The sequence below is a fragment of the Typopeltis vanoorti genome, chromosome 8 (genome assembly GCF_054136105.1).
Source record: "Typopeltis vanoorti isolate ZY-2024b chromosome 8, IOZ_Tvanoo_1.0, whole genome shotgun sequence".
Classification (NCBI taxonomy): Eukaryota; Metazoa; Arthropoda; class Arachnida; order Uropygi; family Thelyphonidae; genus Typopeltis; species Typopeltis vanoorti.
In genome coordinates this window covers 69,993,700-70,013,479 of record NC_143556.1, presented here as the reverse complement: position 1 = coordinate 70,013,479, position 19,780 = coordinate 69,993,700, and the positions used below count along the sequence as shown (strand labels likewise).

The window sequence follows — 19,780 nt, the reverse complement described above, 5'->3', positions numbered from 1 at the left end:
AGGAATGAAATGGCCTGGAATAATATGGGAAGTAGTTGATCTGAGAGGTGAGAAGACAGCAGCAACTGTGGTAAGGTTACAAAAGAGGAGCAGCATGAATAGGACTAGTTATAGACCAAGAAATGAGTTGCTATGCTTATTCATGAATGTTAGGAGTATCAGAAATAAGGAAAATGAAATTGTTGCATTGATTGAGTTTATTTGCCCAGAAATAGTTGGAATAAGTGAAACATGGTTGGATGAGAATCATATCTTGAAGGGAATAGAAATAGAAGAATATGATGTTTTGTGATGATAGGAAGGGCAAAAAAAAGAGGGAGAGCACTGCTCATGATAGCAGGGGAATTATATCCACACAAGGTTGAGATACAAGGGCAAAAAAGTGACAGCAGTTTTGAAGCAGTATGGTGAGAGGTAAAGGTTGACAGAATGAGATGTTTGGTGGGGGTGTTGCCACAAGCTGGGGAATGTGGAGGATGATAACAAAGATACCTTGCCCACCCATCCCAGGGGAACGGCTGGAAAGGAAATGTGCACTGAATTTACAAAATTCAGTGCACCTGCAACCTGCCCTACATAGGTGAAACAGGGTGCACCATCCCTATAAGAAAAGACAAACATAAATGCCACATTAAATTCCTCCACTATAGTAAAACAAGCCTGTCAGGCCATGCACTACAAACATGTCATAGAATCAATTGGAATGGTACCGTGTCCCTACACCGCACCAAAACCTGGTTTGAAAGAAAGTTCAAAACAACCTGTGAGATTCTGAAACATCATCCTAAGCTAAACAAGAAGGATGGATTAATAATTCCAAGAATCTGGAAGACTCATCTTCAGTCATATAGCATCCAGAACAATCCTAAACAGAAGAAAACCTTAATTTGAGAGGACTATAGAAATTGTTTAATGTAGTTCCACTATAAAACTATTTTTTATATCATCTATATATTATTATACTAATATGTATATAAAGTTTATTTTATTTTGTGAATTAATTTTCATTTTTGTATATATTTTATTTAATAATATTTTTGATTAATTTTTTTTCCCACTAGAAGTCAGGCTATGGTAAACAATTAACAAAGCATTTAGATTTATATTACTTTTGTGTTGTGTCATGTAGCTTGTGTCCTGTACATATGTATGTTTTTCTAATGATGACCTCAATACAGGGGTCGAAACGTTGAGTGTTATTTTCTTAATTATAAGTAAAATAATTACTTCAATGTGTTTTTCTCTCCATAAATTCTTCACTATGAGAAGTAGGGCAGATTTATGGCATTGCAGGAAGATCTCAAGAGGCTATGCGAGAGGGCAAGTGAGTGGAGCTATCAGTTTAATGTTGTAAAGTGCAAGGTTTTGAAATTTGGTAGGCAAAATTGGGATGCAGAGTATACAGTTAATGGGGATATTTGGAAAGAGGTGGAAAGGATGAGAGATCTGGGAGTGATGGTGGACAGAGACTTGAAGTTTAATGGTCATACTGCTAAAATTGTAAGAACACCACAACAGATTATAGAAATAATGAGGAGGATGTTGACATGCAGAAGCAACGAGGTTATGATTCCCTTGTATAAGGCTTTGATCAGGCTATATATGGATTACTGTGCACAGATTTGGTCACCTGGTTTTCAGGGGGGGGGGGATTAGGATTTATTGGAAATGGTCCAGAGAAGATGAACTAAGTCAGTGTAAGGTTTTAATATGGCCATATCAGGACCTACTGTACACTGATTTGGTAACCTGGGTTTCATGGGAATGAGAAAAAGGCAAAGAGGATTCAGAAGCAAGTGACCAAGAGTGAATGGTGGAATGCTCCCATTCAGGATTGAGTGGGGGTTTGTGTGTTGCAGAAGTTGGTTGATATTCAGAAAATAGGAGATATGATGGAAATGTATCAATTTATGAAAACAGATTTATAGGACTGAGGCAGAGGAAATTTTTTAGTATATAACTAAAGGGAGAGAGAGAGAGAGAAAAAACAAGGATTCATCCCTGGAAATTTAATAAGAATGTGGTTAGAAAGATACGAGGACTATATTTTATTTTTATTTTTGCCTTGAGTGGTGAATGAGTTGAGTGGAATGAGCTGGCAATCAGTCATGAGGGCTTTGTCAGTAAATAAGTTCAGAGAGAGAGAAAAGCACAAACAGTATTGTGTGAATAATGGTTAGTGGTTGGTGAAATGTTAATCTTTAGTGAGCCAACCATGGTAAGTCTTCAGAAGTCATGAGATATCCATGTAATAATAATAATAAAATTGGGAATGGATAATATATTAGTGGATAATACTGGATAATAGATCAGTGAATTGGATAGAAGCATGGTAGTATGATATGAGAATGCTGTGGTTGGGGTTGCAGAATTTCAGAAATGGAAAGTCACATATGTACCATAATTGTCTGCTTTAAGGAAATTATTGCTTAACTTACTGTGTGTATGTGTGTGTGCGCGTGAACGTGCAGTTGATCCTTGAACACAGGTTTGAACTGCACAGGTCCATTTAAATGCAGATTTTTTTCAATAAATATAGCAGAAAATTTTTTGGAGATTTGTGACAATTTGAAAACACTCACAGATGAACCTTGTAACCTAGAAATATCAGAAAAATTAAGAAAAAGTTAGGTATGTCATTAATGCATAAAATATATGTAAATACTAGTCTATTATACATTTACTACCATAAAATATGCAGAACTCATCATCTCCTCTTCCTTTTCCCTCTTTTACCTTACAGTGTCGAGGGTTTATTAATCATCAGACCTCAAACCGTTCACAGGATAAGGTGGTCAGCCCTACTCCCCGGTGTATCCCATGTCTGTAGTGTTGAGTTCTCAAGGCCGGTTTGCCTGTTTTGCGGGATGAAAAACCCCGGGATAAACTAGGGAAAAAACCTGTCCATGCCCAAGACCGGCTAACTTGGCGATGGCTGAGGAAGATCCTTCAGCTCCTCACGTCACTGACGGGAATCGAACCTAGGACACTCCTTCCCCAGGCATATGGTTGCAAAGTGCACAGCCACTAGGCTAACCATGGACTAATATACAGAAATCTATTACAAATTGTTAAAATTTATCAAACTTATGCACATGGACACTTACAGACCGTATGTAGTGCCATTCACAGTCGAGAGAAATATAAACAAATAAAGATGCAGTATTAAATCATAGTTGCATAAAATTAACTGTTATTAATTAGTTAAATTTAATCAATTAATTAATTAGCATAAAATAAAAATTTTATAATGATTTATTCATTAGTGTATAGGATAAGCTAACATGAAGCAATCATATCGATTACACTAGACTACCATAAATCAATCATATCGATTACACTAGACTACCATAAATCAATCATATTGCTGCCTCTCTGTTATCAATGCATTAATTGCTATACCTATAAATACTGTCGGTGACAGGTTATTTTGTGCCCTAGGCAAAGTTTACAAGTGCACCCCTTATTTCATAAACTAAAATATTTCTAATTGACATTAAACAAAATAAACTTGTCTTTCAGGTTAAATTAATAGTTAAATTAATAGGGCTTTTTTTATTTTCTTTTTCAATTAATTTGAAAATTCTCCGTTATAAGTCATTTACAAAAAAAAAAAAAGTTACAAACCGAAATTTAATATTTTAAAATGTTAATGTTTTAAAATATTTATCTTGACTGAATTTTAAATGGGTAAGTTCAAATCATTTAGGTAATGAACAAAAAAGAACCAAGAGTTAAATAGTAAAATAGTGTGATGTGTGAGGGATAAGGAAAAAGAATCGATACCTAAATCATATATCACTATTTAATTTTGATATTTTAGTAAAGTATGAATAAAGCATAGCTTGAAGTTTTGTGCCCCCTTCGTGGTTTGCGGCCTAGGCAGTTGCCTAGTTTGCCTAAATGGTAGCGCCGGCCCTGCCTGTAAATAAATATAAATTTATTTTTCACATTATCTTTTAATTTTTGATGTCTAGTATTAGTAATACATATAACATCTACAGTGTTCTGTATCATATAAGACAATATTGATATAGGACAGACAGATGATTCATCTTGTAAACAGATGACTTAAACTTATGGTATCAATAAACACAGTACGGTATTATAAATGTATTTTCTCTTCCTTATTATTTACTTAATAACATTTTTTTTTCCTCTAGCTGACTTTATTGTAAGAATAGAAAATATAATATATATAACATACAAAATATGTGTTATATGTATTATATGAAACTGAGCAGTTGGGGAATCAAAAGTTATACATGGATTTTCAACTGCACAGGAGGAGCCAGTGCCCCTAACCCCCACATTGTTCAAGGATCAGCTGTATGTACACACACACACACACACACACACACTGATTGAATATATATTAAGGCTATTTAGATTTGACAGGGAATCATTTCCAGATGATGAAAACATGGGTGTAGTGCTATGAGAAGAAAAACTGATATTATGAAAAGATTTGAATAAATGTTTGTATAGATGAGTGGGAGATACCAATTAGATGTTGTGTAGGGTTCTGAACACTGGATGCAATACCAATGTCAAATGGTAGGAACATACTGAATTAGGTAAGGAAACTATAAATAATTTGACAGAAAAATAACCTGAATTAAATGGTCATACCATGATAAATGACACAGCAGATTATTGCAATGAGGGAAAGGGCCAATGACCCCTTGATTTCAAATGAAACTGTAATCTTGATGACATGCAGAAATAAAAGGGATGCATTTGAATTACTGTGCACAGATCTGGTTGAATGGTTTCAAGATGTAGAAATATTGGAAGTGGTTAAAAAAAAAAAAAAGAGAGCAACTAAGGGAGTGTCAGGTGGACTGTTTGATTCAGGGGCCTATCCCTCAGTAGGTGGACAAACCAAGGGAATTCTACATTAGAGGATCGCACATAAGGGAATAAAGAGAATATTTTTGTTTGAACCTTCCATGATGAGTCTTGACTTCATGGAAGTTTGCTGATGATAATAATAATTAGTGTTGATTTTTTCCATCTAGAAAATGCGGATTATAGTATTTAAAATATAGTCTAAATTTATATACAGATTACATTTTTAAAAAATGACCAATGGAATTCATGATCATCATTGGAGCCTGTGTAGCTCAGTGGAGGTGTCCCTTACACTCCTCAGCGCTGAAGAAAGAGCGTCACAAGTTCTATTCTAGTCGCTGACTAGAGGAACTTTTTCTGAGCCTTTTGCCAGCCTTGTTGGCCGAGTGGATAGCGTATCTGCTCTCCAGGAAAAAGGCTGCAGGTTCGAATCCCTCCATGGGCATGGATGTTTGTGATTGTCTGTGGAAATACCAGTGATGGTCGGCGGTAGATGGCATTGGTGTAGTTGTGGTCAGTTGGTGATTGAATGGTGGAGACGGAGTTGTAGAGTAGATACCCTTCCTCAATGAGTCCTTGGACTCCCTGGAAGTGATAAATAATAATAATAATGATGATGATTTAGGCTAATAAAGAACTATAACAACTGGATTAATTGATCTCTTTAATTTCCTATGAACTGGTCATGCATTAGCAGTTCTCATATCAACAGAAATAATATGCATTAGAGAGTGAAGCATATTACTAGGAATGATGATGATGGCTATCAAACCTTTAGATAAAATTTGTTTCTAGAACTAAATCAGCAGCTTAGAACTATAAAATGTGAGAAGTATGTATGCATGTAGGAGAGATACCAATTAGATGTCGGTATCTCTCCTCCATGAAAAAAAAAAAAAAAAAAAAAAAACTATATTTACCTGATGTGCAAACCGTACACATTCAACAACCCTATCTCGGAACATATTTCTAGCAAGTGTATTATCTCTAAATTTAGGGAAATGATGAGCAATCTTTCTTGACAATTCTGGTTTCAGAAAAGTTTCTATAAATTCTGCATCTTGAATATTCTGAGGTCTGAAAAATAGTAACACCATTTTTGAATCTTATTAAAATATTAACTGCACATATAATTTGATAAGATAAAATAAAGAGTTTCCTCCTCTAATTTTATAATTATTTTACTAAGCATTTTTTATCTGCTAGCATATCACATTTTATTTCACAAAGTAAAATTAATTTTATGCATTTTACAAAGTAGAACTGATTTTATGCTACTAAGCTGGGTGGTTTAGACACTACTCTGTTGGGCAATTAGCTGAGCATTGGAGAAAATAAGTGTATTACTAATATAAGCAAGGTAATGACTGAACAGATTTGTAAAGTGATGTGCTTCATAACTGCATTCTTGTATAGTAGTGATTCTTCTTCATGTAGATTCCTCAGTGAGAGGGTGCAGCACCATGTTCTTCCAGTTCTCTCTCTCTCTTGGTGGCTTTCCTTTTTGTTTCTGCATAGCCATGTGATCCTGTCCATGATCTTATATCTTCAAGCCATGTCCTTTGTTTTTTTTTCCTCTTGATCCTTTTCCCATAAGTTTTCCTTCTAAAACTGTTAGTATCCTCTGTCCTGCTGAACCTCTCAGTACATATCCTGCCAATCTCATCTTTCTCTGGATCATTTCCTGTAATAAAGATCACTGTGTTCTCATTATCTGTAGGACATCTGTATTTGTCACATGTTCTGTCCATGAGATTTTCAGAGCTCTCCTATAGCACCACATTTCAAAGGCCTCTATCTCTTGTCTTACTCTCTTTTTGAATATACAGGTCTCACTTCCACATGTGAAAATTGGCTACACTACTGTTCTTATCATTCTTTTCTTTGTCTCAATACCCACAGAACTTCTGAGCAGATCTTTATTTTTCCAGTAGATTCCTCTATCTAAAGATGTATTACTATATAATAATACATATTTAGCTATGGCTGTTCTTATTTTTATTTCTTTATCTTGCTTTCCATCTGCAGTAAAGTAGGTGCCTAAATATTTGTATTCTGTTGTATGTTCAAATTTCATATTGTTTATGAATATTTCTGGCTCGGATCTGTTTTCTTCTGAGATTTTCATAAATTTGGTCTTTTTTTTTTGCATTTAAATCTAATGCCAATTCTTTACTTCTTCGATTAGTAGCTGCAGTAATTTAATTAATTTGTTTCTGTTTTCTGCATTATTAGAATAGTATCATCAGCATATCTAAGATTGTTGTATTTTATACCATGCAAAGCACATCTCCTTGTGGACATGTATACTGCTATGACCGGTTTCGACCTTTATTGAAATCTTGTCAAAGGCAGACCCAGAGTGGTGATACTAAGGCAGAAGCAATGGAGAGGTCATATCCACCTATACCGCAAGGAGATGTGCTTTGCATTATGGGAGATACTGAGACAAGGAGAGATGAGAGCTTAATCCACCTTTGCGACGAGTTGCCAAGGGATGTACCACCTTACCTCAGTCCTGAAGATATTTTCAGGCACAAACTTTGTTTGCTTACACTTGGATAAAGGATTAAACTAAATTTATTATAGTCTAACCAAGTGTAAAATAAACTTGCAGCATCTTTCTCTAAATCCAGAGTAATTTAATAATAAGGTGGCAGACCGGTTGGCAACTCGTATAGGTGGATATGACCTCTCCATTGCTTCTGCCTTAGTATCACCACTCTGGTTCTGCCTCCCACTGATGAGATTTCAATAAAAGTCGAAACCGGTCTGGGTAGTGGCCCTTCCCTTAATGCATGGCAGTATACATGTCCACAAGGAGATGTGCTTTGTATTATGGGAGCTATTGAGACAAGGAGTGATGAGAGCTTGGTCCACCTTTGCTACGAGTTGCCAAGGGATGTACCACCTTACCTCAGTCCTAAAGATATTTTCAGGTGCAAACTTTGTTTTTGCTTACAATTGGATAAAGGATTAAACTAAATTTATTATATCCTTCTAAATTATCATTCATTCTCTCTCTGTCATAACAATCTCTATCATATATCCTAGTGCACATGTCCAAGTTCTCATGCAGCACCCTGCCATACCCAGCATTCCTTCACTACCTATATTTACTCATTCACTGAACAACAATTTCTCCAAGCACATAATACCAAACTAAGCCATAAAAGTGACCTATTAGTAAGGTTTGTTACATGAAAAGTGTTACATGTTCGTATATTCTTGGCTACGAGAGGATGGAAGATAGTGCAAGAGGTGAATTTGGTGCCAAAAGAACTGGATAAGAGAATAAAGGTTGAAGAAATGGAGGTGTTTAAAATATTGCAGACCCCTCAATACGAGCACAGCCATGGGATTAGATGCCATATCAGCTCATGTATTAGGAGAATGTGCAAGGGAATTAACATCTCCTGTGACTAAGCTGTTTAATTTAAGCCTCAGTATTGAGAGGTGCAAATGGAGTGGAAAGAGGGAAAAAATAAATTGATTTATTTAAATGAAAATTAAATAACTTAAAAAAAAATACAATTAAATTTAGACAATTAAGTCATCTAAGCAAAATTAAGTCATTCAGTAAATTTAGCAACAATTAAGTCATTCTTTTTGAATCATTATATTTATGAGTGTTTGTGTGATTAACTGTAAGGATAATGTGCTTAGTTTTCTGATTTTTAAAGGCTTAACATTTACACTGCATTGCGTGTCAGGGGCTAATGAGCAAAACAATGGCTGACAATTTTAATGTGCATCTGATGCATGTGCAAATTGTATGGCCTTTGTAGAACAAGAGATTTTTGGAAGGAGAATCAACTGGGAAACATGTTTATCAAAAGTGTTTCACAAACAAATGTCATAAGTGTGAAGAGAGGAAGAAGAGTGATAGCAGTGAGCTGAAAGAGAAAATACGTGATAATGCGATTGGCATAGTTAGTGTTGTGAGTGGTATGAGTGATGCACAATGTAACATGCAGAGAATGCAAAATGGTAATGGAAAAGTTAGTTGTGGAGTTCTTCAGAGAACAAAACGTGAGATTGAGTGGTTGGATAAATATCTGTCAGTTGGTATGATACAGAAGCAAAAGAAAGGAAAGAGAAAGCAGAGCATGAAAGAACAAAAGCATGAAATAAGGATTGGATTTTGTGTGATGATTCATTGATATGAGGAGTGCTTGAGAAGAGAATGATGAAATCATGTTTTCCTGGAGCAAAGATAAAAGATGTTAAATTTTGGCTGGTACAAATGATTTAGCAGGTGGCAAGTGTGATATGTGAGAAGACATGAAAGCGTTGGTAGTGCATTCAAAAAAGAAAAGTGAGAAAGTAAAAGTTGTGAGTCTATTGCCACAGTATGAAACAGCAAGCTGAGATGGAGAGATGATTGCAAATGAATCCATGCATTGTCTGTGCAGGAGGATGGTGTTAAGTATGTGGATTTGTGGAGTAAGTTTGATGGATGGCTTGCATCTAAATTTGGTGTCAGGAGTCTTGAGAAAGTGTTGTTCAGTGAGAGTCTGGAAGTACAAAGTCAGGGAAACTAGAATGTTTGGGAGGGATGCAGGTGGGCATTGGTCCAGGTAACTTAGAAGTTAGTAAGTGGGAGAATAATCATGTGATGCAAAATATAGCAACCCCAGGTTAACTTTAATGGGCGAAGTAGTGCAAGGTGTAAGGGAGGTTGTGGGATGAAGGGGCATTGCAGTTTATGTATATTAATGCCAAAAGTATTTGAAATGAGGGTGATGAGTTTTTGGCATTGGTTAGCACAATTTGGCCAAAAGTTATAGGCATTAGTGAAATGTGATTGACTGAGGATGATATGGTCATAGGAATAGAATGCAAAGAATATGGTGTCTTCAGAGAGGACAGAAGGAACAGGATGCAGAGAGGGATTTTGCTAATGATAGCAGAGGATTTATAGCCAAAAAAGAGTAGAAGCACATCAGGGAGACAGGTATTCAGAGGGCAGTTCATTTGAGGCTATCTAGTGTGAGATAGAGGCTCACGGGACTAAATATGTAACTGTTGCTGCTATAATCCAGGGGATATATGGGAGAATATAGATGACATGCACTCATAAATTAGCATGATGAGTACAGGTCAAGTAATTATTATGGGAGATTTCAATTATGGGGACATAGATTGGGAAGAGGAATGGTCACACCTAGTGAAGGAAATTAAATTTATACAACTCCTGAGAGACAATTACCTGAAGAAACTAATGGAGGGAACAAGAGGTTAAAGAGTGCTAGATCTGATGCATCAGGGAACTTAACACTAACCAATCTAGCTATGCTGCCACCACCTGGAAAAAAGTGATCATGTAGTCTTGATCATGAAGAATTTTCTTCATGATCAAGACTACATGAGATGCTGTTGGTACATGAGAGATGGTCAAGGGGTGTTTGAAGAAAGCAGTATCTGAATGTATACCTAGAGTAGCAGTTAGATGGATGAATAGCATCATTAACCAGGAGCTGCAGACAAAGAAAATGTTGTGGAGGAAATATAAAGAAAAGATGATCAGCATGCCAGTGAGCAGTAAAAGGCGCAGGCAAGAAGGGTGACTGGTAAGGAAGGTTAAAGCTAATTATGAGAAGAAAGCCAGCTGATGAAACCAAAAGAAACCCTAAGGAGTCTTTTGCTATGTGGTAAGTAAAAGGAGGAATGCCCATGGAAGGATGACTGTAAAATGTGCTGATGGTGGGAAGGTAACAGTTTATGTAGAACAAATCAAATAGTTGAATTACTAATACAACTATTTGATTGTGATAAGTGAGCATTTTTCAGGGATAACATTGCAATGGTAATATTGACCGATGGGAGAATAAAGGTTGAAGAAATGAAAGTGCTTAACGCATTGTGAAAACGGAAGTGAAAACACATTGATTACCCTATTATTGGAATGGATTCACCTTCTTCTGACATGCGCAGAAGTGTCGAGGAGTCTCGCATCTGTGGTTGTACAGTATATATATATATAAAGTAACCACAATATGTATCCCTCGGTTTTTAAAAAAAATTTTCCAAAGTGCTGACAGCAAGGAGGTAATAAAACCAAACCAGACTGTTGAATTCCTGAGTGAGCGTTTTGCAGGGGTGTACCATCTAAGTAGCGACATTGCAATGTCAGATGCAACATTGATAAGAGAATAGAGGTTGAAGAAATGGAGGTGTTTAAAATATTGCAGACCCTCAATATGAACACAGCCATGGGATTAGATGCCATATCAGCCCATGTATTAGGAGAATGTGCAAGGGAATTAACAGTTCCTGTGACCAAGCTGTTTAATTTAAGCCTCAGTAGTGAGAGGTGCAAATGGAGTGGAAAGAGGGCAAAATAGTCCCTTGCATAAAGGAAGCTCCAAGACAGAAGCAGGTGATTATAAGCCAATCAGCATCTCAAGAGTGGTAGTTAAGGAATTGGAAAAAATGGTGAAAGATAGAATCAAAGATTGATGGATCGAAATATGATACGATAAGGTACAGAAGTTTTGTGATGGGATGGAAAGATTTATATAAGATAGTTACTTTTTATAATCAAGTGACAATGGAGTTGGATAAGGCTAATCAGTCATATTGTCAGACTTTGCAAAAGCATTTGACAAGATTCCACATAGAACTCTCTTGCATAAATTAGAGCAAATGGGAATGGATATGAATCTGGTGATTTGGATTAGAGTGTAGCTGATGGACAGATATCAAAAAATGGTTTATGGAGGAGGCAAGTGACCAATGGTGTACCACAGGGCTCAGTACTTGGTCCGTTGTTTATCATTTGTATATCAATAATACAGGAAATACTTTGACAGGAAATATTAATTTGTTTGATGATGATGCTAAACTGGGAAGAGCAATGGTAAATGAAGATGATGCAAAGATCCTGCAGGAATATTTAAACTGACTAGCAGTAAGGGCAAAACGTAAATAGTTGGGAAGCTGCACACATGGCAGTGTACTATGTACTATAGTGGCTGTGTACTATATTGATGGAACTGAACTACAATAAACTGATGAGGCCAGGGACTTGGGTGTGATTGTGGACAATGAGTTCAAGTTTTAGAGGACATACTGCAGAGATAACTAAAACAGTACATCATAGTAAATGTTGTTGAAGAACACACTAACAAGCAAGGACAGAGAGGTTATTGTTCCCCTACATAAGGCCTTAATAAGGCCACATCTGAACTACTGCACAGATCTGGACTCCCAGATTCTGTGGTGATGAAGAAGTTGTAGAGAGGATCCAGAGGTGAGTGACAAAGACTGTGACAGGTCTGTGGAATGCTCTCTATGAGAAAAGATAAAAGGTCTGTAAGCTTCAAAAATTAGGTGAGAGGCAAAAAACAGGAGACATGAAAGAAGCATTTTAAGTTATTAAAGGGGTTTTATAGGATTAACACTGAAGACTTTTTTTCAGTATATGTCAAGAAGGGAGAGAACAAAGGGTCACCAGTGGAAGTTGTGTAAGAGTATGGTTAGCAAGTGTGTCAGAGTTAGGTTTTATGATTGGAGGGTGGTGAACAGGTGGAATAGGTTGCTAAAGGTGATTGTGGGTGCTTTGTCAGTGAATGAGTTTAAGAAGTATGACAGGTATTATGTAAATGATGGGTAGTGTATGAATAATAGAGCTCCCACAATGAGTCTTCTGACTCCATGGCTTGCATCTGTTTCCACATCAACTCCAACAAACCACAGGTGTCCTGAGGTATTCTGGACCAACTAGTCAGAATAATTCCCCAGAGATTAGCAATTAAATGAGGTGCTGCATTCTACATAATTCCACAAATGTTAGGCAGCTGGGGGGGGGGGGATACACAAAATGCTTGGACATGCTCTTCAAATTGTGCTTGCACAATGAAAGCCTTGTAACATGGAGTGTTTTTCTTGCTAGATAAGTTCAGATCCATCAGGCCACATTGTCACCATGTGGGGCAATACTTGGTCCAAAACAATTTCCATGTGAGAATTAGCAATCAGGGTGTGTTCAATGGCAATGAGTGGATGTAGTAAAGTCCATGAGAACAATCACTGCTAGGATACTGCCACTACCACCACCAATGGCCTGTTTCAAGCCTATAGTGCAGTTTGGTTGGTCAGAAACAGGTTGCATGGTCATAATGTTTAGCTCACAAGTGTAATATTTCTTGTTAAATATAATTTAAGCAATGTACATAATATTTAAATAAAATTTTAATTGTTGCAGTTTCCTTACAAAACTGTTTTTATTCAAAAACTGGAAGCATCAAGCAGCTTCCAGCATGTTCTATTTGTATAAATGAAAATGTTTTAAAATATCTATGTATAATATATAATATATTCTTTACTGTGTATAAATAAATATATTTATATGCAATTTATTTAGGTCCTACCTCTGAAACACTTCAGTATATGCAAAAGCCAAGAGATCTGCAAGTCCACCAGTTCCCCGAAGTACCACTACAGGTAGCTGTTTCTTTAGATGATCTATAACAAGACGAGCACAATCATAACCTCCTTGAATAAGTAATGCTACAACAGGAATCTCATTCGAACCGAGAGAGTAGCAGTCAGAATTCCGATGGGATTCTAAGATTTTAAAAACAAAATAATATGAATACATCTATTTTTATTATAGACTAAAATTAATCAAAAAGGGATTATTTATATTAAAGCTATCTCATCTATATTTCTGTGGAATATGTTTGATGGATGGAAGGATATATGGCAGATGGTTTTCATTCAAATGGATTCAGAGTTATCATTTTTTTTAAAAGCAAATTTTTTAAAAAATGATAAATTGAAGCAATGCAGTATCTACACAAAATGTTATCATAGATATCCTTGTGCTTGTACAGTGTTTGACAAATTGTTTATATTATCAATATTTTTACTTATTTTCATATTTATGGTAATTCCAATCCAACTATATGGAACTATCAAAAAAAAAACAGAAGTGATATTCTCAAGCATTTAAAGAAGATTGGTTAAAATATCCTGAATTAAAAGATTGGCTGCAGCAAGACATGAACAGCAAAGATACCAGTTACTGTAAGTGTTGTAATATTATATTTAAAAACGCAAACAAATCTGCGAACAAATGCAGCGAAACATAAAAGTAATTTTAGTCTGCTAAGTTGGTAGCTGTTATTACTCAATTTCTTAATAAGAAAGCATCAACAGAGGATAAACAATTAGCTAAGAGTGAGTTAATAATTGCTAGCTTCTTTTCTGAGCATAACGTCCCATTTTCTCATATTGATCATTTTGTAACGATGTATAAACACGCATTTCCGGATAGCCAAATTGCTGGAAAGTTGGCAATGAAGAAAACTAAACTTTCTTATGTTTTTCAGGATGGAATATCATTCCATGAAAAGTCTCAACTTACCGAAATATGCAAGAATCAAAAATTTTCAATTATAATAGATGAGAGTACAGATATCTCCGTCACTCAAATCTTGGCTGTTGTTGTACGGTGTTTTGATACAGATAAAAAAGATGTAGCTGATGCATTACTAGACATAGTATGTGTAGAGAACAAAAATGCTAAAAGTCTTTACAGTGCTGTCAAAACTCTTCTGCTGGATCATGGCATTCCCCTTAGCAATATCATTGGGTTTGGTAGTGATAACTGTTCCTCCATGATGGGTGTTAACAGTGGATTTCAGAAACTGTTGAAAGATGATGTCCCATCTGTTTTTGTGGTGGGCTGCATTTGTCATTCATTTTCTCTATGCGCTAGTCATGCAGATAGTGTTTTACCCTCATACTTAGAAGCTTTTCTAAAGGATTTAACCTCCTACTTCTCCCGCAGTGCTAAGCAGCAAAGAGATTTTGTACTCATTCAAGAAGCTGCTGATATAGCTACACATAAAATTCCCAAACTTGCTCAAACCAGGTGGCTGTCGAGGGAAAAAGTGATATCAACTATTTTAGAACAGTATGATGCATTAGTTCTATGCTTTCAAAATGAATCAAGGACAGATAAAATTGATAATGCCAAAAAAAAATTTATGATACACTTACTGACCTTGGAACCAGACCAATGCTTTTTTTCCTTCAGTATATTCTTAAAAAAGTAAATACACTTAATATAGATTTTCAATCAGAGCATTTCAGGTTACACCAACTATTCCTAAATGTATCAACAGAATATCTCAATTTACTTAGTTGCTTCATTAAAGATGAGATTTTAAGAACAGCTAAATTATCAGAAATTGATCCAAGAAACCAAAACAACTATAAAAATGTCAATGATATTTACTTTGGTGGTAGAGCAATGGCACACTTAATTAGAAACCCTTTCGAAGATAACTCTATTTTGTTGAGATTTAAAAATGATTGTTTAAAGGTTCTTGTGGAACTTAGTTCGCAAATAAAGAAAAAATTTGTCTTCGAAGAAGACAGCATTTTTGCAAAATTACGAATCTTGGACCCAAAAGTTGCTAGTGACCCTAGCCAGTCACCATCTACCATTATTCCTCTTGTTGCTCAATTCCCCTCACTTGTTGATGATATTAGGTTAAATCAAATAGATGATGAGTGGAGAAGTTATCATCTCGTAGCATCAGATCTACCAATTCCTAAAGATACTGGCATTCATTGACTGACATAAAAGATGGCATGAATAATAATAATATGGTTTACTGTGATATTTTATGACAAATCTTACTATTCTGCCACATTCATCTGCATGCGTGGAGCGAATTTTCTCACAAGTGAATTGTATAAAAATAAAATTAGCTAATTCATTAAAAACAGAATCCTAGCAAAGCAGTGCTTAGCGAGACAAAATGCAACGTGTACTTCTTGGGAGCCACCGAAAACATTAATCAAAGAGTTGGAAAGTCACACAGTTCATAATAGATACAAAAATCGACTTAATACCGCAAAGCAGCAAAGGGAATGTGATCAATTACCAGAAGATATTGGCGAAGAAGAAGAGAGGGGAAATGTCAAGTAAAGTAAGTTAAGCATGCATTCTTCGTATAATATAAACTTATAATTTTTTTTTAAATGAAAGTATACTTTGTTAAAGGAAAAGAGAAAGAGAGAATTAATAAAAAAAAAATTAATAAAAAAAATGAGCAATTATTTAAATTAAGGGGATATTAAATCCCACATTGTTTTAAAACCGAATAAGAAACTCGGAGATCTCCTTAATTTAAATAATGTTTATATCGCCGAAATGAAGCCTATTGGCTCTTTATATTTAAGTAACTTAATGGGGCACCTTTTTGATAACTCGTATAGCAGAGTATATAAATTCTTTTCGCTATACCCTTTGGTATTAATTTGGTCTAGCTACTCTGATGAAGCCTCAATAAAGGCTGAAACCGGTCTGGGTAGTGACCTCTCACCATAATGTAATAACAGCATACATTTCCTAGGAAATGTATTTTTACATTATGGAAAATAACAAGAATAGTGATCAGAACTTTACCACCTTTGCTGAGAGTTGCCCAAGATTGTACTACTTACTAGGACTACTTGCATTAGCTCACACTAGTAATTGCCGATACTTTTATAGTTTATTATACTATATTCAGCATGAAACTCTCTGATTCCAATCTTTGAGTTTCTTATTCGGTTTTAAAACAATGTGGGATTTAATATCTCCTTAATATAAATAATGTTTATATCGCCGAAATGAAGCTTATTGGCTCTTTATATTTAAGTAAAAATGCTTAAATATAAAAGTAAAAAATATATAAGTAAAAAATGACTTAAAGTTTTAAGTCATTTTTCTGGTCAGTTAGTATGTAAATATTTAAATGTCAATTTTTTGTATTTTATATCATGTTTTTAATTTATGTGTAATGTTTTAATTAAACCACGCAGAATTATAAATTAATAAAGGCATATTTTAGTGTATAGTTTGAGTTTTTTGCATATTTAAGAGCATATTTCAGATGTTTTAAATGTTTTTAGTGTATATATACTTGGACACATATTTTGCACTTTTTTACGACCTAAAAATCTGAGCCCTAGTTATTACTACATGGGAAATTTTTCCCTAATCTGGGAATTTCGAAAAATGTGAGTGGCAGCCCTGGTACTACTGATCTCACTCGATGTACAAGGAACCTTCGATGCTGCATGGTGGCCAGCCATAATCAATCAATTAATAGATTTAAAATGCCCTAAAAACTTACTCTACCTTACAAAAATTATTTTTCAGACAGAAGAGTAACTATGACATTAAAACCACAACTGTAACAAAAAAAGTCAAACGAGGTTGTCTGCAAGGTCCCTGCTGTGGGCCAGGTTTCTGGAACATCCAGTATGACTCGGTTTTAAGACTTTCTTTCATGAAGCCAAAGTAATAGCCTTCGCCAATGTTAATGATTTGGGAATGTGACAGCTTACAGTTAGAAGTAACGGCTAACGAAGAACTCTTTAAAATTGAAGAGTGGGCACGCAAGAAAAAAGTTACCTTCAATAGCACCAAGTCTAAAGTCCTCCACATCTCACGCAAAAAATCAAAACAACCTGTAACAGTCTTCCCAAATGGAGAAGTTCTCGGAGTAGCCAGTGAGCTAAAATACCTAGGAGTACCAATCAACGAAAAATTTACCTTCGATAAGCACATCTCATATGTTGCCAAAAAAAAAAAGCGCTTACAAATAGTAAACCTCCAAGCTAAGTTGGCAAGAATCAAGTGGGGAATAGGCCAACGAGCACTGAAAATAATCTATACCAGAGCTATACTTCTGATATCTTATGCTGCACCTGCCTGGAAACATACACTAAAATCAAAGATAAACCAACAAAAACTAAACAGAGTTTCAACATCTTATAGCCATACATATAATTAAAGGATACAGGACAATATCTTTCGAGGCAGCTTGCGTTACTGTAGCTCTAACACCGATCTGCCTGAAAATACAAGAATTATCTATTATATATGACGTGACTTCCGGAAGATATAATGAAAGTTGCAACATCGATCCAAATTGCTACGAACGTCCACTTCACTACTGTAAGTGGCCTCACCCAGCAAAGAAAACAAATATTAAGGAGAAAGAAAGCTCTGAATGTGATGAATTCCACATATACACTGACAGAAGCAAAACCGAAGGGAACGTCGGTTGTTCTTTCACTGCATACAACAGACAGTCCATCATACAAGAACGCTGCATCCTCTCTGTTGCAACAACCAAGCAGAACAACTTGCTATAGTTGAGTCACTTACATATCTCCAGGAATTAGAACTCAACACCTCTCATCAAAAGACAGCAACAATTTACAGTGATAGTAGAAGCACTATAACGGCATAAAACACCAGAACAACCATACTGCATTAATAGAACAGGCAAGAAATCTGGTTCGAAATCTCACTCTAGAGGGATGGGAAATCAAGTTCTGCTGGGTGAATGCGCATACTGGAATAGCAGGAAACGAGAGAGCAGATCAGTTGGCTAAAGAAGCAGCTAGAAACAAGTTATCAAAAGTACTCGAAATTTGCTATAAAAATACTTGCAGAAGAGAAAAGCCTAGACATGTGGGAAGAAGAATGGAAAACATCAAAAAACGGATCAACACCAAAGAAATTCTTGCCAAGCATCAGAAGCAGACTCCGGCTGAAAAACCATGCCAATTTCTCCAGGTTTAATCATGCTACTAACAGGACATGGAAAACTAAGACACTACTTAACACAGATTCCATATCCTGGAATCACCATCCTGCATCTGCAGTCCACACCTTCAACAGGCTGTTAACCACATACTTTACGACTGTCAGTTATTGAACTCCATCCGGATGCCCCTAATACAACATGTCATCACTTCGAGACAAGTGGGGAGTGTCAAAACAGAGATTTATCGAAAAGTTACATAGAATTAATTAAAGTTGCCAATAAAATCAACTTCCAGTCCTTGTAATCTAACATAAATACTGATATTATGTGAATTAGACTGTCTGCACGGTTAGCCTAGTGGCTATGCGCTTTGCAACCATATGACTGGGGAAGGAGTGTCCTAGGTTCGATTCCCGTCAGTGACGTGAGGAGCTGAAGGATATTCCTCAGCCATAGCCAAGTTAGCCAGTCTTGGGCATGGACAGCAGGGTTTTTTTCCCAGTTTATTCTGGGGTTTTTCATCCCGCAAAGCAGCCAAACTGGCCTTGAGAATTCAACACTACAGGTCACAGGATACACCGGGGCATAAGGCTGACCGCCTTATCCTGTAAACGGAGTGAGGTCCGATGATCAATAGACCCTCGACACCGCAAGGTAAAAGAGGGTATAAGGAAGATGAGATGAGACTGCATAGTGTTAATATATGTATATATAAAAATATAAATGTAAATATGAAAATAGATACAGAAATATAAATTGTAATCAGTACTTGTAAGCTACATGTAATATAAGCATTGTATGCAATGGAGCATGTTGGGAGTAAAACGCAAAAACAAACACACACAGTAAGAGAGAGAGAGAGAGAGACTGGCCTATAATTTGATGCTTGAATTCTGTAACTTCCTTTATGAAGTGGTAAAATCTTACCTTCCTTCTACTCCTTTGGAAACTAACCCCCATGTAAGACTCATTAAACAAATATGTCAACGCAAAGGTCAACTCCCTGGTAAATTCCTTCGAAATACGTGGTGATACATCATCATGTCCCACAGCCTTATTAATATTAACACGTTTGCTGCCAACTACGAATATACTCGTATGATACTTATCGCCGGCAATGAGATTACCCGTACTGACCTTGAAGAAGTGAAAATGCTTGGCTTGTGGAGCTAGCAGCAAAAGTGTGTATACTCGTAGATGGTATATAAGCCACACAAGCCAACTACGAATATACTTATATATCGATTACCGCCGGCAACGAGATTACCCGTACTGACCTTGAAGAAGTGAAATTGCTTGGCATACGGGAACAAACTATGCCTGAGTAGCATGGCAGCGAACATGTTAAGTTCGCTTAATTC

General features: G+C 36.0%; 1 protein-coding gene across 1 annotated transcript in view; it reads right to left on the bottom strand.

Moving 5' to 3' along the window:
- The window catches only part of LOC150104082 (transient receptor potential cation channel subfamily M member-like 2), a 580,140-nt gene that overhangs the window by 447,604 nt on the left and 112,756 nt on the right, over positions 1–19,780 (bottom strand). The window contains exons 6-7 of the mRNA XM_090396744.1: positions 13,230–13,425; positions 5,775–5,931 (exon numbers count right to left, since the gene is read on the bottom strand). Of these exons, the coding sequence (XP_090252870.1) occupies positions 5,775–5,931; positions 13,230–13,425 (353 nt within the window). The remainder of the gene's footprint in view (positions 1–5,774; positions 5,932–13,229; positions 13,426–19,780) is intronic.